General features: G+C 39.0%; 1 protein-coding gene across 1 annotated transcript in view; it reads left to right on the top strand.

Moving 5' to 3' along the window:
* GTF2F2 (general transcription factor IIF subunit 2) overlaps positions 1–23,125 on the top strand; it is a 79,787-nt gene that overhangs the window by 820 nt on the left and 55,842 nt on the right. Inside the window, exons 2-5 of the mRNA XM_064408739.1 lie at positions 6,340–6,413; positions 6,907–6,925; positions 7,690–7,834; positions 14,524–14,562. Of these exons, the coding sequence (XP_064264809.1) occupies positions 6,340–6,413; positions 6,907–6,925; positions 7,690–7,834; positions 14,524–14,562 (277 nt within the window). The remainder of the gene's footprint in view (positions 1–6,339; positions 6,414–6,906; positions 6,926–7,689; positions 7,835–14,523; positions 14,563–23,125) is intronic.

Consider the following 23,125-nt stretch of genomic DNA (forward strand, 5'->3'; position numbering starts at 1 on the left):
CAGCTCCCTTTAGTGCTAGTGAAATACAGCTCTAGTGGAGGGCTGTGAAAAGGTAGTGAGGGTGTCAAATCAAACCTGTTTGGTGCAGGGCCACACTCCAGGCTGGTGCTACCACTAACAGGCTGGCACTGCTCTGTTCCCTGGAGTCCGTGCCTTTGCTGTCAAGACATTTTGCTGCCAATACCAGGGATTGTTTCAGAAAGAGGAACTTGAAGCTGATGGGGGAGTGTGTGCCCTGCCTGCTTCGAGTCCCCTCTGGTGTGCTCCTGTTTTTCTAGACTTATATTTATTGTCTCTCGGGAGAAGCAGTTCCTTCCTCCCATTTCTCCTTTAGGAATAGGTTCAGACCATCAACTTGAAGGAGCCTGTGGGGGCAGGGTGGTACCAAACACTCGTCCTGGGTGGTGAGAGGGGTGTAACATCATCATGCTTCGGCTACCAAAACTTCTTACTGTGCCCCTTAAAAATGGCTGGGGATTTCAGATTTGCTCTGCTGTGCATAATTTTTGGTGGGCAGGTTGCTGCATCTGGCTTCCTCTTCTTTACTGTGTCCCAAAACCACAATGAGCACTGTGCAAGCGCTCTAATTGCAGTAGCTCTTCCTGGGCACTGTCAATGAATGCTGGCAGCAGAAAGCTGCAGAACTGGATCATGACATGCTGAGTGACAGGATGATAAAGTGGCAGATGAAATTAAGAGTTGAGAGATCTAATCTGGTGTGCATAGAGAAGGACTGTCCTAATTATATGTACGCAGCAGTTGGGTTTCTGCTGGTTGTTTTCATGCAGGAGGAGTGTTTTTTTCTGTACATGGAGATAAATTTATAAGAACATGTCAAATGAGCAGAGTCAACATTGGACATGATTACAAAAGACACAGAAAAAAAAAGAGAAAATATTACTGTGCCGTCATGTTGCCTCTATCTGGAATGCTCTGTGTAGCCATGGTCTCATCCCCCCTGCTGTGGAAAGTGTACAGTGGACCTGGGAACAGTCCAGAGGAGAGCACCAGGTCTCTTCTTGGCAACAGGGAATGATGGCTGTGGAGGGAACTCCTAAATGCATTGTTACCTTTTACCTGGCAAGGGGATTAACTTGGGAATCTTGTAGATATCTGAAGCAATGTCATGGATGGATAAGGAAGAAGTGAATAGGCAAAGGTGAACAGGAAAGAATCGGATCAAACGCTAGAATTAGAGGTGTGTCAGATTAATTCATTGGTGGGGCTCAGCATGAGCAAAGGAGGTACTGTTGTGCACAATGTGTAGTTAAATTTTGGAACTTCTTGCAGTTAGAAGTTCTGAATTTCAAAACTTTGCAGAAGCTCAGACACAATTAGTCAAATTCAGGCAAGAAAATTGAATTGAGAGATTAAAAAGCAATATGCTGCCAAACCCCATGTCTGCTAAAACACCCTAGAAAATAGAAGAGCAACTGGGGAAATAAATTTTCTTTGTATGTTCCTCCTGAAGTGACTGCCAATGGCTGTGTTTGGAGACAGGACACTGAACTTGCTTGTCCTTTAGTCTGGTACAGTGTGATGTTTCCTGAAGCAAGGAATTTTCAGGCACATTTGTTCTTACAGTTGGTGCCACTGTGTTTAATGAGAAAACAGGACTGAAAGGAAAGCTGGAGTATTGCTCTTCCAAGTAAATGTTGATGCAGTCCTTCGTGCATGTGTTCTGAACTTACGTCTGTCTTCTTGTATAGTAATGATAGTAAAAAATATTGAAAAGATGCTAACACTGATAGACCATAACATGGGGTATGCAGGATTCTATCCTTTGATTTCCTTTGGAATTGAGCTTGGGAGCAACCACATCTCTTAGGAGGACTTCCAACTCAGTGGCAAGGCAGTGCATAGTACCTGTATTCCATCTTCACTAGCCCGGACAACGAGGATGAATTTATCCTTCCTTTGAGGGAGAGAGCATTCAGCTCTGATGGAATAAAAAAACTGGCTTATTTGATTTCCTTTTAGCATGCATTGTGCTAGCACAGGAAGTGTTCCAGAGAGACTACTTAACAGGCAATAAAAAAATGTAGTGATGAGTGTTTTAGAAGCATGAGCAGTAAAAGGAGGTAGCATAAAGAGAGTGAGTTGCTTTAGTACAAATCCAGAAAGCCACTAGATTTTTTATTTCTGTGTTTTCAGTGTGTTTTACCTCTTTAAGGTAGAGAAATAGTAAGAGTATTTGGTTATGTACTTGTGGTAAAGTGAAACCCATTTAGTGTTAGCCATTAGAATGTTAATTTCTTTCTCTCTGAGTGTGTTGGTCAGGTTTTTGTATTTAATCTGCTGCATGGTTCTATAGCTAGAAAGATATCTTTATTTAATTATTTTTTCTATGTTCAAAGAAAAATTTAAACATAGAATCTGACATCAGCCTTAGTTTCTGTTGTATGTATTGCTATATAGAGAAAGAGCTAATTTAGTTTCTTGCAGAAAAGTGGAAGTAGTGTGTTACAGAGAGGGGCTGCTCATGTGTTCCTTTCTAAAGGGGGGTAGGAAGCTGTGCCCAGGCTGAAAGAGGAGTGGGGCAGGGTCCCTCGTGTCCTGCACTGCCTGTAGCATGCCTGCCGTACTGCAGCCTGGGCAGTGCTGTGATGTGAGTAGCAATTTTTTCTTTTTTGGAGAGAAGAGTGTCCTTACCTACAATTCCCAGAATAAAGGCCACTTGTCCTGAAAGGCTGCGTTCAGCTGCCTTTCAGTTGGGCAGACACTCTGTCCACAGGTCACTCTTTCTGTGCATATGTGGTTTTCAAAATCCTCCTGTGGGATCTGTGAAAATTCTGCCCTGTAAAAACAGGTTGCTATTGTTTTCTGTGTTCTTTCAAGGATTGTTACGACTTTGAAACCTGACTCTTCACAATAATGATTATGTTAAAGTTAAAAGAAAGGTGCAAAATAAGATGTCTATTGAAATAAATGGGCAGGAGATCTTTCTCCTTTTTAATGCCTTTATTAAGAAGAATCAGCTCAGGTGGGGAGAAATCGACGGGTCGCGCCCACGCTGCCGCTGCTCCTAGGAGTGGCACGGAGAAGGAGGGTGATGCAGCTTTGTCCGCTGGTCTGCAGACAGAGCTGGGGATTCTGTCCTCACGGGAGAGCAGCAGATTCCTGGTTTTTTGTCTAACACCCCGGGGTGTCTCTTTAATCAACTCTTTTCAGGTTAGGGTGAGAAGCAAAAAGGGTCCAAGCAGGTACGGGACTACGCTCCCATCCTTAGACGTCACTTAGGTCACTTGTTGGCTCGTAATTTTAGGGGTTTTTCCTGGGAAAAACTGTAAAAATTTGGGGCGCAATGCATTTCTCATCTGCATACTGGCTCTGATGTCACTCCTATTTTCCTCGTACCTGGAGGGTCTGTCCTGTGTCCCTCCGTGGCAAGCGGCCAGCATCAGGGGGACAATGGTTAATCACCAGCCATGAACAGGTAATTGAAGAACTCCTCTTTAGGAGTGAAAATAGCTTACAGCAACTGGTCTGACTTGTTTTTTAACTATACAACCTAAAGACTTTCTATTCATAACATCTATGGCATTTAAGATTGATTTAGTCTTTCCTGATTGTTTACGTCATTAGCTTGTGGGTTTGTGAGTAGCACCCGGTTTTATCTGAAGTACCTTTGGATAGCTGGAAGTAATCCTTTGATCACAGCCCTTCAAAACCCTTTGTCTTTCTCTGCATGGCCCTTGACTGCAGGTAGGCGAGCAGAAAGATAATTAAATGCACTCTTTGAGACTTTCCCATGCAGTATGATTGATCTGCAACGTCTTAATCTGACTTAATTCCCAGTCTGAATATATTACATAGCAAGTCAATGATTTTAACACCATAAGAGCCCTTCACTCCTTGTCCACTCATACTGAATCGGCATCCACCTTATTATCTGGCAGTATAAACAGAGATTAGGTGCAAGCATGTAATAATACTTCTGTTGAGTAGCTGGAGCATGCCATAACATTTATCTTGACTTCAGAAAGAAAACAGTATCTGATGTGGCATGGAATCTGCTGTAGGAAGTTACCAGTTTGGAAATAGATAGATCAATGGATTGTGCCAATTCATGGCTTTCTGTTGTGCTTTTGTGGTATTTTTGACCAAAGTTGTCTGAACTTTGTCGGAACCTGGACTACCATTTAGTTTGTCTGAGCAGTTGGAGGCATCTGGATTTTGTAGTTATTCTACGTGTACTTCATGGGGTGCTGTGAGTCTAAAGCTAAGTGCTAACTAAGCACTAGTTCCAAGATCTGGAGTTCTTGAAGAACTGATAAATGCAAAGTTAGTGTTTATTTAATTTGAGCTTTAGGAAGTTAGGAGGTTGTTCTTTGTCAGCAAGTTATTGGAACAGGCTCTTTTTCTCCCCAGCTTGGCTTAGTTTTACTCAATGCAAGACAAAAATTAGGCTTCACAGTGCTTCTTTGCTGCTTGAAACAGAAAATGCCCCAGGCATAGCTTAGTGTATTTCTCTTTGTTACTGGCTGTGCCTCACACTTTTTCTATGTGGGCACAGATGTTTTCAGTAGCTGTGGACTGTGTGAGCCAGGACAAACTTTGCTGTGCCAGTAAAGAACATGGCTGTAAGGTTCTGAGGAGTGTGCTGCTTGCCAGAGGCCTTCATTGTCCTTTTTGAGCCAAGGTCACCCAATGCTGCAGATACCACAGGCTTTGCAACTGCAGGAATTGGTGTGTAGGTGAGGTAACAGAACTGCAGCAGCTTTTAATTCTCAATTTATGCTGGTCTTGTTCCTGTCTCTGGACTAATCACTACTTTGTGCAGCTGGAAAATGGGTTGGGGAGCTGCTTTGGTTGTTCCACCTGCTAAACACAAAATCAGCACAGCTAAAACGTGGAAGTCACCCACTCCTCCTAGCTAGAGAAGTCTGCTCTTTCCATATACTGAGCAGCTGCACAAAGTCTTTGCCCAATGCAGTGAAGAGCTGGGAATGAGTGATGGGAGGCAGATTTGCCTTGGGTGGTTCTGCTGTTGGAGGAGTGGTAGTAGGCTGTGGTCTACTGCTCAACATGTTTGAGGTTCTCAGACTCTAAGCCTTACCCTCACAGCAGAAATTGCCTAACTTCTCATCACTGTGATTGGTTGGTTGAATTTCTTTTTTCCCAGAGAAATTATAATTTCTAATGAATATTTAAAAGTATAATTTGACCCGATAAAATATTGAGACTCCTTAGTTTAAGAATTTGATGCTGATCTTTTTCTGCCTTTTATGATTGGATAGTAGTATTTGAGATTGAAGTTACTAAGATTTTTCTCTTATTGGAGACTCTACATTGGTGTTATTTTTGGGCTACATTACTCTCTTTGCTCTCTCTAACTGAATATATATATATATACACATATGTGTGTGTGAATATATATACACGTTTGTGTATGTATATGTATATAACAGCTCGAGAAGTGGGCTTGCATGAGCTTCAGAAAGTTCAACAAGGCCAAGCACAAGGTCCTGCACTTGAGTTGGGGTAACCCCCAGTGTCAGTGCATAGGGAGGAAAGGCCTGAGAGCAGCTCTGAGGGCGTGCTGGTAGATGAGAGGCTGGTCATGACCTGGCAATGTGCACTTGCAGCCCAGAAAGGCAGTTCTGTCCAGGGCTGCAACAAAAGCAGCATGGGCAGTATGTCAAGGGAGGGGATTCTGTCCCTCTGCTCTGCTCTGCTCTGGTGAGACCCCCCTGGATTGCTGCATCCTGCTCTGGGGCCCCCAGCATAAGAAGGATGTGGACATGCTGCAGCAGGTGCTAAGGAGACCACAAAGATGATCAGAGAGCTGGAGCACCTCTTCTGGGAGGACAGATGGAGAGACCTGGGTCTGCTCAGCCTGGAGGGGAAAAGGCTCCAGGGAGACCTTACAGGTGTCTTCCAGAGCCTCAAAGGGGCTGATGGTAGAGATGGGGACAGACTTTTTAGTAGGGCCTGTAGCAGCTGGACAAGGAGTAATGGTTTTAAGTGAAAGGAAGGAGGATTTACACTAGATATAAGGAAGAAATGTTTTATTATGAGGGTGGTGGGGCACTGGCACGGGTTGCCCAGTCAAGTTGTGGATATGGCATTCCTGGAAGCATTCAAGGTCAGGTTGGATAGAACTCTGAGCAAACCAATCAAGTTGCAGATGTCCTTGCTCATTGCAGGGAGTTTGGACTAGATGTCTGTTAAGGCCCCTGCCACCCAAAATCATCCATGGCTCTCTATTGTCTACTATATTTAGCTCATACTTTATTCTGAAGTGGTCAGGGTAAAAGCATTTAAAGTATTTACCCATACACAGTTTGTATAGAATTTTAAAATCTGCTTTTCTTGAAATCTGTTGTCTTCTCTTAGGTCCCCAAATACTTGTCACAACAATGGAGTAAAGCTTCAGGAAGAGGTGAAGTGGGAAAACTAAGGATTGTCAAGTAAGCCTTTATTCTGCATTTACTGGTTACATTTCTTAGAAGTTACCTGTGTAAAATAAGAATATGTTGCACCTGTTCTAAGACATAATCCTCTTTCTTGCCAACAGTGTGCATATTTCTCTGATACATGAACAGTGTTTGCTTGTGTAGTGATTAGGAATATAAATTTTACAAAATTATACTGGGGAGTCCCTCTGTAGCATTGCATGAAGTTTGATTTCCTAGGTTTAAGAAAACCTAATTGCAGAATTTGCTTTTATTTACATGTGTTATTTTGCTGCTTCTGTTCTCTCTTCATGCTGACTTTTCCCATTTATTCTTGGGCATAACATAACAAAAAATTGAATAGGTCAGGAGAGAAGATGAATAACAAAACTAGAATTTGAATTTGCTTTTTTATCAGGAAAGCTAAAATTGAGGAATTAGGCTATGGAAATGTTGTTAAATATTTTTTAATGTATATTTAGTAAGTATTAAATGTTTTCTTTTTCAGAAATCAAGGAAGAACCGAAGTAAGTAATTGCTAAAGTTTATGTTTTGAATTCTAAAAACTGTTTAGAACGTGCTGGTTTCTAATGTCACATATTTTTTGTTATACCTCTAGCGAAGTGATATACCACAGAATCAGGAGAGAATTCTGTTAGCAGCTCTGCCCATAGATGCCTGTGGGACTTGCATCAGGTCTCTCTGTTCCCTCACTTTGTTTACCTTCTCTTCAGACACTCTGAGATGTGTTAGTACAAAAGGCTGAGGAGGATGCACAGGAAAAGCACGTGGTGCTGGTGTGAAGTATCCCTCTTCAAGCTTCCTTAGCTTCTCTTTTGAGTGTACACTGTGAACATGGCAAGGGAGCTGTGTTTAGACCTCTTCTGGGCTGTCTGCAATTCCAGAGTCCTAGGCTAGTAACACTTGTTGTGGCATTTCAGCACTTTTTCTGGAGCTCAGCTGGCTGTGCAAAACATTTTTCAGCACTCATACTGAGCAATGGCTGAAAACCTATTATGCCATATATTTTAACAAGTAAAATCAAGTTCTCTGACTTCAGGAGGAGGCAATTTACAACTTTTTGAAAGCTGAGTAAATTTTATTAAGTACATGAAAGCTTTGAATTCTGTATTTCAACAAGAGATCAGTGTGGAAGGACTCTTACATCACCCTTTATTTTTGAAATAGAAATATGCTATACTACTTGTGTTTTCTCTTTTTGTTTCCCCATAACCTGGGAAACAGTGTAATGGAGTCTGTTTGGTAACACTGTGGCAATTGTGACTGTTAGGTGTCATTTACTTTGAATGAAGAGCTTGCAAGCATCAGTGATATTGGAGGAAAGCCTGCTTCAGTCAGTGCACCAAGGGAACATCCATTTCTTCTACAAAGTGTGGGAGGACAGACCTTAACAGTGTTCACAGAAACTTCAGTAGGTAAGTTAGATTTAAGGTTGTTATGACTTTACTGGTATGTCTGCTTTCAATAAACTCAGTGCTGTAAAAGACAGAAGACTCCTAATTCAGATTTTTGCTGTTTTGTTTTTTTCTGTGCAGATAACACTGTTGTAATTTTTTGTGTCTGTCTGTTTACTTGGTGTGATCGAGCAACTGATTGAAGTTCTCTGGGGTTATCATGTACATTTCAGCTCTGAGTCTGCTGGAGAGAGCAGGGGGAACGTGGAATGCAATAGAGTGCAGTACATTGTGTACATTCTCCTTTAGGGTTTTGACTGAAAAAAACATGGTTTTGTGTTCCTATGTATGTTTTGTATGAACCAGTATTTGGTTTTTTCTCCTTGAATTGGTCTCTGCTGTGAAAATAATTTTATAAGAATGCTGATTTTTCCTCTGTTCATCATTTTTATTTAATCAATTTAAAATTTTGCATTTCCCAGCAACTAGAGTCAGTTATTTGAGGACCGTGGATTTACTGGATAGAAGTTATTATTTTAACTGGGAGCTAAGGGTGGTTAGTTACATGAGAAATTATTGGGATGAAGTAAATAAGCATGGACCCTGTCAAAATTGTTTTTGCTTGATATTAGCAAGCATAACTTGCAGTCAGTGAGTTTTCCTGAAACTGACTTAAATGCAAAATAGCTGAAATCTTTTGCTATTGCATTGAAGTTGGTACAGTGACAGTACAGTCAAAAATGTACTTTATTGTGCTTTTCTTGCTTGAATTTTTTTGCTTTGAAAAATGAACATGACACAAATATTCCAAATTCCAGTCAGATTCCTTAGGCACCATGTTTCTGAGGTTATACTCATGTGCTTAAATGTGTAGGCATGTTTTGAGCTCCATGTCCATTTTCAACAAATTTCAAAGTGAATTGTGGCTAGTGGGAAAACAGGTGTCTGAAGGGTGGACTGTACAGATGTCTCAACTGAAAGAAAGGCTGCTACTGTATTGGATGCCAGAAAATCCCCTTGGAGAAACCCACTATATTGACCATGAAAAAACACTCAGTGAGAACTTGCATACCTTTGCACATCAGTTGATCCACAGTAAGGCAATAATAAGAAATTGAAATCCGTTCATTCCTGGGTTCACAGATCATTATGAGTCTTCATATTATAATTAGCATATTTTTTTCTGAAAAGCATCTTGTCCTTTTTCTTTTTTTTTATCTGCACCATGTAACACAAGCATCAGTGTGAGTAACACAAGTTTGAACCATGGGCCAAAGATTAATCTGTCATGGAACTGCAGATGTCATCTAGAAGGGCGCAAATGAGGAATTAGGCAATGAAATATGAATAAAAAAAGTGCTTCATGCATTATTGCCTTCAGGCAGTACCCTTACTGAGGACTGACTTAAATCAACTTGAGCAAATGGCTTAAAGCAGTTGGGTTTGTTTTGTACAGGGTGGGGTGGTTTTTTTTTGATTGTGGGTTTGTGATTTTTTCACCCCTCCACAGTTTTTTTGGGTGCACTGAATATCCTGAGATCTATTCTCTGTGTAGTCCTTTAACCCTGGGATCCTTATATTAGAGGGACTGTCTTTTTGATGGCTTTTCTGAAATATGCTGTGATCTTGGAAGATGCTGTAGGCAGTTTATATATTCTGGATAATTCAGCACTTCACATTGACTCACCAGGTCATTTAGAGCAAGCAAAAAAGATCAGATTTGACAAGTAATTTAATACTTTCTGCATGATGTAATTTCTAGTCTTCTGAGTGGATTTTCTGTGGGTTTTGTTTTTAACTGAACTATGCTTCTCCTACTTGTAGTGTTGGAAGAAATCCTTCAGTTCTTTCCTTGTAAATGTCTGCATCTCTGGTGGTCCCGTATTTCTTAATGGACAGCAGTAGGCTCTCCTAAGTTACAATTTATTGTGTCCAAAATGTAATGAATTGTAGAGTTTCTTGCTCTTCTGCAGTGTGTATCTGAGCTAATAGGAAGCTTGGTAAAGTGGCTCCCATCCCAAATACTGTTAAAAATCTGTCCTGGGCTGGCTTTCACACGTGCTGTGTCCTCTGCTTGGATTAGCTCTGGGATTTCTCCCATTTATTTTCTTTTCTTTTACTTCTTCTGTAATTTGAAATAGTCACAGTGAATAATGTTGAGTACTCTGAAGGTGGTAGTTGCAAAGTATCTCCCTAGTTCCTTTGCAAGGCTGTTGCAAGTGTGGACATTGCATTGTCTCCATCACTGAGGCCTGTGGTGGCGTTCTTGAGCAAAGCTGGTGGGAAGCATGGCTTCTGTCATGTCTGCAGAGGGATCCAAAGCACACTTGTCTCTTGCTGTCTAGGTCTTGCTGTCTAGGCTGGTTTTGGTGTTATTTCTGCATTAAATATGAACTACATTCTGTTCCATAAACATCACCATATGTACATCAACAGTTGCTATGCTACAATGCTATTTGTGCTTCCAGTCGTTTTATCTCATCTTTGTCATCAGCTATCATAGCTGTGGTTTTTGGCGGGTGAAAAACTGAAGATTTTGCATATATTTTAATTTCTTATTGAACAAAATTAATTCTTCATACGTGCATATAGCTAGAAACTATCTAGGGGCAGTTCATGGGCCTGATACATAGGGTATATTTGGTTAAAATAGTTTTCTGCACTTCCCAGTGGCACACACCCTAGCATAAGATAACACTGTAATTTAACAGTTTTTTCCTTCATTGAAGGAATGGTAACACACTTTTGTTAAACATTTAACTGCAAACTTTTCTGATTATGATTATACATTACTCCTTACCGCTTTAATTGTCCATTGCTTGATTTTTCTGCCAGCACATAGTTTAGGTTTGCTGGATCTTAATATAAATAAAATTGCAGCTTTGTTAGAGATAATGGTAAAAGTTTCTTATTGAACTGGTTTTTGGAAAAATGTGCTACTAATATGACTTTTGAAAACGCAGACCTTGGCAGGCAATTGCATCCCAGACTGTAAAGGACTGATGGGTGGAGGAGAAGACTTTACACTGTAGACACAGCTAAAGTGTAAGATATTTCTGTAAAGTAGGATGAGATGATTCATTTTATTTAAATTTTGAATATATCTTCACAACTCCCCCTTCACAAGTGGGATAGCCGTAATGCCTATTTTTGCATCTTTAAATTCTTTCATGCTCTTTCCATCTTACTGAAAGTAAAAAGTGTTCAGAGAATTCCATTGACAGAACACATATCAGAGCTTTGCTTCTGAGCAGCATTCATGCATGGATTGTCCCACTGTTTCATGCTTCACAGAACATTGCTGGCTTTTAGTATTTTGTTTTTCTTCAGTTTCCTGAGCCTTCTCTCCTTCAGAAATTCACTTAGTGACACTCAATTATTTTTTGTGTTCTTGTTCAATAATACACGTAACTCTGCCTATGCACCCAAGAACAGCTCCTTTATTCCCACATTCCTTGAAATTTCTCCCATTGTTTTGAATTGTTGGGGTTTTTTCCTTTACACAAAAGCTTCTCATATATGAAAGGACCTTTTCTGAATTTGTACAAGAATCACACCTACCATATAGCATACAATTTGCAATTGTATTCCAGTGAAAATGAATATTCAGAGGTTTTAATTCTGTATTTTGTATATATGTATTTTTAAATATCAGCTATGTCCAGCCATTAAAGAAATGTGAAGGGAACAAACCCTAATAAAAACCTTTCATTAAAGCAGTTACTTCTTTAATTACACTTAATTATTCTCAGTAAAATACAGTGTGCTCGGAATCTTGATGCCTTGTAATACTGTTTCAAATTCTATTAGATAAGTGTCTGAATTCTGAAATTCCTCATTAAACTGTTATTTAGGAAAAAAACACCCTCATTGTTCTGCCATTTTAGGGCAGCCTGATGAGGAGTTTTGATGTGTACCTGTCTACGTTAACAGTACTTTCCAATTGTTTCTGTTCAGGCTGTCACTTAACCACATCTTCAGTCTCCAGAAGATTTTGGGATCTAACCTAATGCTTCTTTGTTCTGTTTTGTACTTCAGTCTTTTCTGGACTGTTAGCAGAAGCAGAAAACCTATCAGCAGCCTCATGATCAAAGTACTAGAAGCAACAGCAGCCTTTCAAATCTATGGCATTTATGCAAATTTCCAAATATTTTTGAGAATCATAAAGATAAAACCCTTGATCAGAAAGAGAGAATTTGAAGCTCAAGCTAGTTTAATTACAGACATAATTTTGATGGCTCAAAATTTTGTGTGTATTATTGAGACATACAGTCCATTTCGAAAACAATTGCAGTTGCTTACATCATACCCCTTCTCCATCTCAAAAAAAAAAAAAAGGAAATTATATTTATTTAATTACTTATGCTTGTTGGAGAGTTTAAAAAGTGCTGTAAGCAGGTTCAGTTGGCTGGCAGGGATAAGCTAATTTTATTTTCATTGCTGTTATTAAAACTATAGACTGTGAATTCCTGTACAAATTTAAACAATTGAGGGTGTAACTCAAAATATATGGTCTGTTAGAATGGGCTCTGTGTGATGGGAGTAGTCTTTTTGCAAACTTAATTGATTTAAAATACCTTTTGTTTCCAGTCTCACTGATGTATGTGTAAAAAACCAACACCCTGCCACCACGCATTACCACAATGACAGCAAAAAACCCACTAACATCAAAAAACCCCAACTTTTACCAATCCCAGTCTGTTGGCATTTGTCAGCTCCTGCATGTTGTAGAGGAGGCTGAGCAGCTGTAGTCTGCATTAATGAGATATATTCAGTAGACATATAGACTTCAGTAAACTTCCTTTACCTTCCTCATTATATTAATGCTGAGAAGATTTTTAAAGCAGAACTTGTGACCTAATCATAACAAAACTGAGTTGTCTAATGATGAGGAAGAAAACTGCCACTTTTTTGCAAGGCTTGAATTTTGTCTGTTTTTTTGTCTCTGCTGTTAAGGGCAGATACAAACACACACACTTTCCCTGTAGACGTGAAGTACATTTATTGTTATTTGAATCAGAGATGCTCTTAGCAATGTTCAAGTGTGATGTCTTTGGCAATAGATTTGGAGAGGTAGCTCTGGTCTTCTATTGAAACTGAATTGAAATTGAACAGCTTTAAATCCAGTTCCATCTCGCTTCTCACTTCAGACAGGTGTTTGTATCTTTGTATGTTTGTATGTTCTTCATTTCATCCTCTCTGCTTCTTGTGTGTGTACTGAATGTTTCCTTTGTTAAACTACAATTGTTTTATGTCATGCTGTAAATGTGCCAAATATGCACAAAAAATTACATCAAGGAGAAAATACCTGATTTTCTGTAAACAGGCTGTCCTGGATGTATGTCTGAAAGTTGGCAGGGATCTTTACTCACTTTGTGAGTACTCATGGCTGGGAAGGGGCCATATAATGATTGTTTCTCATAGAGAAAGCAGGTGCCTTCAGCTGCTGAGACTAATGACAGCCACCTGGTGTCAAGAAAGAAGGAGCTCTAAGATACTGGTTTTTATGTTTGCATTTAGTCCTCAGGCTCTCAAGCCATCTCAATGAGAAAAGAGGGGCAGAAGCCTTCAAAGCCAGCAAGAATCAGTGGCAAGAAAAAGATTTTCTAAAATATTTCATGTTTTCAGTTCTTTTAATACCCAGCCTGCAAATGGCAGAAATTTTCAACCTAACTGAACTTGAAAATTACTCTCTGAGTTAGAGCAGTAATTCACCCTTGCCTGTAAGTAAATAGCCTGTAATGACAGCTGTAACTTGCCTGAGTTGAAAGCAAAGGACAAGTATGTTTTACCACTTCTAACTGTGTTTCAGGGGAGTGAAAATGTTCTTTTTGTTCTCTGCATCAGAGGATGCATAAAAAGGAGAAATATAGGAGGAGCAGTCAAATATAATACTGACAAATTAATGGAGGGGTTTAATCATACAGGACTTGGTAGGGTTATAACTCAGGTAGGGGTTATAACTGAGTTATACTGGCAGCCATTCCTTGAATGTGGGATTGGAATTCCTTGCAGAAAGCTGCTTCTGAATCTGACTCTGCCATTCACCAGTGATAATTTTTTAGCAAGTCAATTTGCAACACTGTGTCTGTTTCATACGTATGATTCTCTGCTACATGGAACAGGAGGTGTTTCTGGTTATTTGTTGTACTTGACAAGTACAAATACTTGAGAAAAAATACCAATGGGCTATAGTATCATTGTAGGACAAATAATCAGAGAGGAAAAAGCTTGAAGAAATAAATTCTTCCATGGCCTGTAAAAAGAGTAGAGAAGAGGTTGATCAAGGTCAAAAAATTACCTAATGCCAATTAAGAACATTCTCTTGCAGAACCCTGATTATTTTTGTAATATATAAAAATGTTTGTCTAGGCTAACCAGTGAGATAAATGAATAATGTACATTTCTTGAGCATAATCCTGCTACTGATTTTGTATAAATGTGTAACTTTGTTCTCGCAGAGCTCAGTCAGAGGTGCAATAGAGTTTTCTCATTTAAGTTGTAAGTTTGGGCACTAAAGGACTTTTGTTGCTCCTGGTAGCAAATTATTCCTCAGAAGGTGTATTTATAAGCATTAATCAAATCCAGTGATTTTGATTTTATCATAATTTATCATTCTTTACTTTGCATCCCAGTTGTTGGATGTAATTTCAGATAATCAACATGGAAACATTATGATTACTTTTCTGTTTTGTTTTTTTTTTCCTCAGAAAACCAATCAGAAGAAAAATCAGAAAGCGGCAGTGCTGGTGAGTACAGACATTTTCTTTGAAACACTTAAGAAATTACTTATTACTGCAATTTTCAGTTTCGCATATTAAGAAATTGGTGAATTTAAAAAAGGGTCTTTTTTAATATTTTGTAGAATGTCATAACATTAAAAAATAACTTCATAACTGTTTATCTGCTGTGCCCAAAAGTTTAAATTATTAATATTTTTTATTTGAAAGAAGGGGAATAAAATGATGAGGGAGAGGTTTAGAAATGTAATGTTCTTTGCACTGTTGTTTAGGAGCTTTTATTTATTTCTCAACCTTTTTTTTTGTTTGTTTCAATTTATTGTTTGTCTACCTTTAGTTTGAATTCTTTTCTTTTGGTTGGAAAGTTTGTGACACATTTCCATATCTTTTGTTATTTGATTCCAATTACATAAACTAAGCAGTCATAAAAATAGTCCATAAAAAGTAGTATTATCTCTGGTGCACATGAATTAAATAGTACTGGGACTGGAGTGCACTTGTTAAGTGGTAATGGTACAGATAGGAGATGGCTCATGTGAAAGATGTGAAAGAGTTTCAAACTCCTACTTTTCTTAAAAGCATTTCCTAAACAAAAGTCTAATGCTAGTGGGTGTTTAAAATGTCTTCTTGAAAGTACTTCTTGGACCCTTAAACATGGAGATGTCTGCTTGTTCTAGTATCTGACTTCTTTGAATTGCTTTTCAGCATCAAATACTGTCAGAAGTGTGTAGTTTGTGTCTGGCTAGAGGTAGGGTTTGGGTTTTATTTTCTGTAGCAGGGAATTTTTTGTAAAATGGAGATTCCTTCTATTACTCTGGCCTAAGCATGTCAGAAGACTGACGTTAGGAATGTTATGGTCTGCAGACTTGTACTGAATACAAGTCTGTACAGGGTGTGTTTTACAGCTTGCAATTCTTCTTATTTAATTGGTAAAACCTGTTCACTGATTCTGTGTGAATCGTGGTGCAGTTTTAAGATAAGAAGGGCTACTTCCTAGAGATTGGTATTTTATACCACTACAAGAGATTCACTGCTATGCAGCGTCTCATGTAAATCAGATATTGAGATTTTAGCTGCTAAAATGAATCAGAATTCCTATACTTCCATTTAGTTGGTTTTGTAGTTGTAAGGGTGCACTCTTGGTTTTGTTTTGTTTCGGTTTGTGTTTGAATGGTTGAATTGTCTGCTGTTCACTTGGTGCCTCTTCTGAGTTCTGTGAATGTTGTGTAAGATGGCCACGTGTTTAGTTGTTTGTATTTTTGCTTCAGCCAGAATAATGAATTACTGTGGTGTGAGCTGTTTAAATATGCTGACAGGATAAGTTCTAAACCCATTTTATGGAATCAAACTGGGTAGGGATTCACTCTGAGTGATGGTAGTTGCTTACCCTGGGGCATGTAAAGGAGGTCTCTCAGCCATCAGTTACACTGTTTGCTTATTCACTTTTTTCTCAAAATCATTATGGAACTCAGATGGCCTTTTCCAAACTACCTCTCAGGTAATTCAGGATATTTAGTATTTAATTTTTTCTGTTAATCTACCGTTTCTTGGCCTACATCAAGTACTTTTGAGGCAAAGATGATGTCTTTTATGTTTTTATTTAGCATGTTAGCATAACAAAATCCTTTTGGGTCTTACTGAATTAAAATATGTAAAGTTTTTCATAGTAAGTAAAGAAAGTAAATGAGATATGGCATTCCAAAACCATTTGATTTACATCATTAAAAGATGATTACATTGGCATGGTGCTGTCAAACTTTAGAATTTATGTCGTAAATCCTTAGTATTATGTATGACATCTTTAATCACATTTGTTGTTGGGATAGTTGTAAACCACCTAGAAAAGCCATGACAGTGTTGCTACTCTACATGATGCTGTTTGAGAGAGACTGTGAGTGGTACTGGATCACACCAAAGTTGATCTGGCTGGTGTGCTGTCCTCAGTGGTGGTCAGCAGCAGATACCTTGAGATGAGAGTAAGAGCAGGAGCATAATGGTACCTCCCCAGGATACTTCTCATGGAATCCTAGAACAGTTTGGTTTGAAAAGGACCTTTAAAGCTCACTTAGTCCAGCACCCCTGCAATGAGCAGGAACATCTCCAGCTAAAACAGGTTGCTCAGACCTCTGTCCAACCTAATCTTGAAGGTTTGCAGAGATGAGCACCTTCCTCCTCTCTGGGCAACCTGTTCCAGCTTCTTCCAGCCGTTAGTGATTCACAGCTCAGGGAGTTCCAGAAACAGAAGTTATGGTATTTTACCTAACAGGAACCTCATGGATTTTTCTTCTATGAAGTGTCACTGTTGTTTGAGCCCATGTAAAATCTTTAGTATCCATAATATCTTGAATGATGTTAACAGCAAAATATTCAGGAATCAAGACATATGTGAGACAAGTTTCCTTAAATTAAATTTGAGTTCCTTTTGCATTTTATCATTTTAGATCAGTTTTTCCATACAGAAATCTATTTGTTTAGAGCTTGTGATAAACAGTGCTTGGTGATTCAACTAGTGTTGTTTAGTGCCTGAAGGCTGGTTTACGCTGAAAGTGAAAGGAGCAAATGATACACTAAGCTAAAGGAAAAGAGAAATGAGGATTGGCTTTGCTTGGTCCTATATAAGGATGAGCAAGCGATTTAAATCCAAATATGTGTATGTGGCTCTTGTTTGTTTATGACATCGCTTGCACCTACCTGAAAGTGCTGTCAGTGGTGACAGAAGCTGTGAAAACCAAGCATTTGTGCCAGTATAAAGTGTGACCTGCTCCTCCCCCCAATAAAAATACTGAGAAGCTGCTGCTGTGAGCCTGTGTAGTCTGCTGAGTATGATGCAGTAAAGAAATGCATTCTCATGTAAGAGCAAATTCAGTTAGGTGCAGTCCTTGTGGAAGTGCATTTTATGGAAGCTGCAGGGGCAGCAACTGAGTATTTAATGTTGCCCAAGCTTTGAGCATGTAGACAGACAATATAGGGTGAATTTAGTATTAAAATTTTACCAATTGTGAGTGTATGAATGTGACTGCAGACAGAAGTGTACAACACTCAAACTGTTTGTAGATACCACTTCCTTAATTTCTTGATATTAAAGTAAAAAAAAAAGGATTCACATGTTGATTATACATATGTCGGAACATTTGAAATTCATTGTAAATGTGATGATAACCACTGACTTCCATGTGATAAAATCAGCCATTTTTTGGTAAAGACAGAGACTTCTTACGGTATAACATGGGATGGTATAAAGCTGCTAAACGCACATTTGATTTTATCTTCTTTCAAGCAATGAACCTATATTAGTTAAACTCCAAAAGCAAAACTCTAACTGAAAAATGATTGTCAGGAGGAATAAAACAGTAACTTTTAATTTAAATACTAGCTTGCAACTCAGTGTTGAAGATCATTTCGATGCAGATTCTGCCATGTTCAAGACACAGAAACAGTTTTTGTCTTGGAAATATAACTGGGTTTGTTGGCAGATAAATACAACACAGCTTAAAATACAAGTTTCCCAGTGGCTTTCCAGAAGCCGTAATCAGTGTGAGACTTCATTGGTAGCTGTTGAAACTCACAAAGCAATGATTTTTGCTTTAAGCTATATGTAGTCAAGGCCTGTGGTACTGGTTATAATGAATATTGTGGAAGAACAGGGAAGGTGCAGTGGTACAATAGCAAAAGGATATGGATTTAATGTAGGCCACCATTAAGTGAATTTTCTTGAGAATTTGTGTAAATGTCCTTGGTGCCCTTAGAGTGTGGCTATTTATTTTAGGATATTGTATGAATAGTCTAACATGTATGTCTGAGCAAACAACACTGTTCTTATTATCATACAGGTTCTCTCCTGAGAACAGAACTTGATACAAAACAAGGGGAATTAATGCCATGACCGTATTTTGTCCTTTTATGATGTCCATGTGCAGCTTGTAGAAGTAGTGAATAAACAGAAGTGTGCTTTTGGCTTGTACCAGAGTTCTTGGTTTTCCTTATGACTTGAGGAATCCCAGGAATCTTAGCCATGCCGAGCACTGCAGATCATGACTTCACAAATTGTGTTTGTCTTCTGTGAGGTATTTTGCTGATTGTTGCAGTTCACCCACCTACCAGCATTTGATGGGTTTGATTACATTTGATGGGTTCAGATTGTTGGAGTATTGTGAATTCAGAGCCTTGAATGATGGATCAAAGGGGCAGAGGAAAATCAAATGTTTTCTGTCTTGGCCAGTACAAGACTGACATGTAAGACTTGCAGGAGTCAGTTTCAAAGTGAATAAAATGAGGGAACTCTGTGGGCAAACCCAGAAATGATAATCTTGACGTGGCTGAAAAGTTACAGAAGTGGACTTTTATCATCATATGGAAGGCGTAAGATAGCCTACCTGTTAGATTTCTGCTCTGTTGGGAAAGAGCTTTATTTGCTATTCTTTTTAGAAAAAGTGTTGGAAATGTCATAAGACCTGGCAGTGCTGCAGGCCTTAGATAATGTTAGTATTGATAAGACTTCTAACCTCAAGAGTACCTTTTCCTCTCTTTAGCTGATTCTTATCAACCTGGCTGGCAGGACCTTTAATTTGTCTCCTCTGAGACTACCAGTTTCAGTACTGAGAAAATGTACTGCTTTATCCCTAATACTTGCCAAAGGCCTTATTTAAGTAGTAGAGAGGCAATAAATGACCGGCTTTGGTGTTACAGTTGCTTGTTCTGTTTACATTTTTTCATGCTTAGCCTCTTCATTGCTAGTTTGTTTGCTTATTTTTTCTTCCTGATTGAGAGAGTCTGTATCCACCTCTGACCTGTTTTTTTTTTCACTTTATCTTTTCACTATGGTACAAAATCAGGAATCTCCTAGGAGCTAACCAAATAGCTTTCTGTGGAGCTGCAGCAGGAGATTTGTAGCTTGAAATTTGCTATTAACAGTTTTTTTTAAAAGTTAATTCCTCTGACTTCTGCTATAATAAATAAAATTGCCTCTTTAAAAGGTGGCATATGAAAAGCAAAAAAAGAATTTTGTGAGATTTGTCATCCATTATTTATTTATTAATTTCAGGATTATTAGACATTACTGATGTTGTATAACCTCAGTGTTGCACGGTGTGGGCATCTGTCTTCATCACAAAACCAAGACCCTCAGCTGACAGTGAATGACAGACACTGCGTCCCTTTCTCTTCACCTTGTAGTGCTCATAGGCTCTCTCACCACACTTCTCCCTCCCCATTCTCACAGCTGGGGGAGTCCAGCACTCCAGACTTCCCTGAACATCAGACTCCAGACTCTAGCAAGCCCCTTGGAGCTTCATCTTCCTGGGGCATTTCCCCAGCAAGCAGCCTTGGGTTTTTAAATCTGGATTCTCATCTCCTTGATATGTTTCTGTTGCTGGTAAAGTGCCACGCCCCGACACAGGATGCCAAATCTCTCTTCAGGAGCTGTGAGCAGTGAGACCTTGTGCTTCAGTTAGAGCAGGCTTTCTATACCTGGAGCAAAGCTATCCCTGAAAGTCTGGTGGTGTCAAAGGAAAAAAAAAAAAGATGTATCCTGGAAGAGAGTAGAGATCTAGCTTTTCACAAAAATGAAATAATGCTTGGGGTGGGACTAGTGGAATACCTCTTTAATGCCCAGAAAGATGATGGCTTTCATGAGCTGTGTGTAAACCAAGGTTATGTCTCCCAAAGTCACACCGCCAGTGAACAAGGCAGTATTGTCATTTTTAGCATTATCAGGAGAAGCTTACAGACATTCAGAATGACTCAGTTTATAGGAGTCATCTTCTAACAACTTGGTTTTCAAATCCTAGCATGTTGAGCTTGCATATCATCATGTTGTAATGGTGTTTTAAATGAGTAGCTTCTGTTTACAGCTATAATTATTGTACCAGCTTTGAACAGCACAGATAGAAACAGCTTCCTGGGAGACTGTTGCATTAGCTGTGTGTGGTACTCCTACTACAAACATTTTTGGGAAGAGAAATCAACTGTCTAGTTCTACAGAGTATTACGCAATTTCAGAAAGAAAGGCAACTGCTGTTGCTTTTTCAGAGTGGTTGCTCATCTGTGTTCCTCAGGTGTCATCATACATCTTCCTCCTACCTTCCCCAGTCCTTGCCATACTGCTTGTTTTCTGGCAAGTTTTTGGGAATGATGGTGATTTACAGAGGCAGTGTTTTGAGACAATGTTCTCTGTGATATACCAATACATACGAGTTACAGAATGTCTATTTCAAATGTAAATAAATCCCAAAGTGTTATTTTTCCTGATCCTAAATTCCTTGTACCTTACTTATTGATTTTGTTTCAACACAGTAAATTATGCAAGCCTCTTTCTTCATGTAAGGATTCCTTTATTTTTTAACTAGTAGTCACTTTCCTTTTCAATCTACCCTGTGTTGCAGGGCAGCAGACAATGTTAGGTTTATGTAATAGTTATTTTGCAAAGATGATCTAGCCTAGGAAAATAGTATTTATTTTGTCACAGACTCAAGTGAACTTGTGCTCTTCATCCCCAATCCTGATTTATCAGTCAGTAGCATTAGGGCAACGTGACCCTTCTACACAAATAAATGAATGGATTAGACACTGCTCTTATTAAATTGTATTTTTTGTTGCCTGCCCTTATTCTGCTTGTATACTAATGAGGAGTGGGGGAGGAAGATAATTTTCTTAACCTCTTCTCGTCTTAGTGAGTGGAAACCTTGTAATGCTTTTAAGAGGCAAAAACAGCAATGCCACTGATTTTCTGCAAATGATGATGTAATTTTTACCTACTGTAGAAAAGAAGTGACCTGTTGTCACTTAAACAGTTGTAATAGGTACAAATGCAAAAAATGAAAAATAAGACATGAGTGTTTGAAAATATCAATAGTGCAATTATGAGGCTGTGAAACTGGTCAGTGGGTGAGTCAGTGCTGAAGGTACAGAACTGGAGCTCCAATTTGACCTTGTTGTGCAGCCTCTGTATTTCACAGCATCAAGACTACATCCAGAAACCACATCTAACTCTAGAAGTCATTGGGCAGTAAGACTGGTTAGAGACTGAAGAAATACTTTGTGCAGACATTGTATATATTTTTCCCAGTATTTATTCTTTCTTAGACATCACTGACAAAGCCCCACAACTGGCCTGATGAAGGAAAGGGGTACAGTGAAACAAAAATGAAAAATAGTTGTATGATGGGAGGAGAGGACAAGACAAGGGAAAGAATGTGAGGGTCAAACTGTCAAAAATGTGGGTTCTCCCAGACATGTGAAGTCTCTGGGTTCAGAAACAGTTCCCAGTCACCAGGGAAAACTGGGCTAAAACAAGCTTTAGTCTGACATAGTGCAGCCACTTGTAGGTTTTGTACTCAATAGAAATCCATGTAGTTGGTACCTATGGCAGTGTACTGCCAAGTGTGATGGAATCCTTGGCTTCTGCTCCACCACTGGGGAAAGGCGAGCATCCAGGTGTCAGTATTTTGGTTAATTTGGCAGCTATTTATATTTTTCCATGAGTAGTCATTCAAGAAATTAATAGGGACAAGGACTTTTTTTTTTATAGTCTATGGAATTTAGTCCTGCCTTCACTTGCCTCTCCTTTCTGCTTGGTGACACCTTATCTCACCTGGCAAAACAGGCAGGGAGGCAAGCAGAGCTGACCAAGCCTGGGAGCAGGTTAAGTGCCTCCCTGGGGAAAGAGGAGGAAGTTCCTTCTTACTCCTACCAGAGCAATTGAAGATCATCAGAGAAATGGTGGTAATTGTCATTCCTTCCTGATACTTGTAGGACCGTTCTGATAAGTTTGTTGTGATCCCAGTCTTAATGAGAGAAAGGAGAATAGAAATATTTTGCCTGCACATCATATACTTAGTAATGTTAATGTTGTTAGAACAACTGTGGGTATTTCTGGCTTAAGCACTTGATTTTGCAGCTTTCATATTGTCACAGCAGTTATTGAATATGAAATTTCCAGCTTTAAAGAAAAGACAGAAAAGGTAGCTGATGCATGACTGGGTACTTTTTCTGGCTCATCCTACTGTGATGGAACACGAGTATCCACCTGACTGACTGAACATATGCAAAATATATTTATGTTATAATTAGGATGATTATGGAGTACAGAGGAAACATTATTCACACTATTGAGGCTTTATATCCTTTTTTTGTTCCTATACCAAAACAAGACAGTCCCACCCTGAAAAATGGCTCAAGTTTATATCTAGTTTTAAGTGTCTAATTGTAGCTGATATGGCATGATTCAAGACAGTTGTGGATTTGTTTAGTCTGAATAGGGAAGTGAATTAAATTTTTTACTTCCATGTTCCTTTCTGCTGTGTAATTCAAAGAGCTGAGGTGCCTTCGAACAGAGGTAGCATGTAAAATTTTCAAACCCTGACACTTGCAGAAATGCATCACTGCTCATGAATAAGGGAAAAGAAACAAGATTGAAGTTAGTGTTGCAGCAGATGACTTTACGTGTGTGCCATAGATGTCAGTGTTACACAGAAATATACAAAATTTCCAGTTAAAATTACATAAGGTAATGAATCATTGACTTTCAAACAAACAAACAAACCAACCTGCAATAAACCAACCAAACGACACAGGT

Source organism: Passer domesticus, chromosome 2, assembly GCF_036417665.1.
Source record: "Passer domesticus isolate bPasDom1 chromosome 2, bPasDom1.hap1, whole genome shotgun sequence".
Taxonomy (NCBI): Eukaryota; Metazoa; Chordata; class Aves; order Passeriformes; family Passeridae; genus Passer; species Passer domesticus.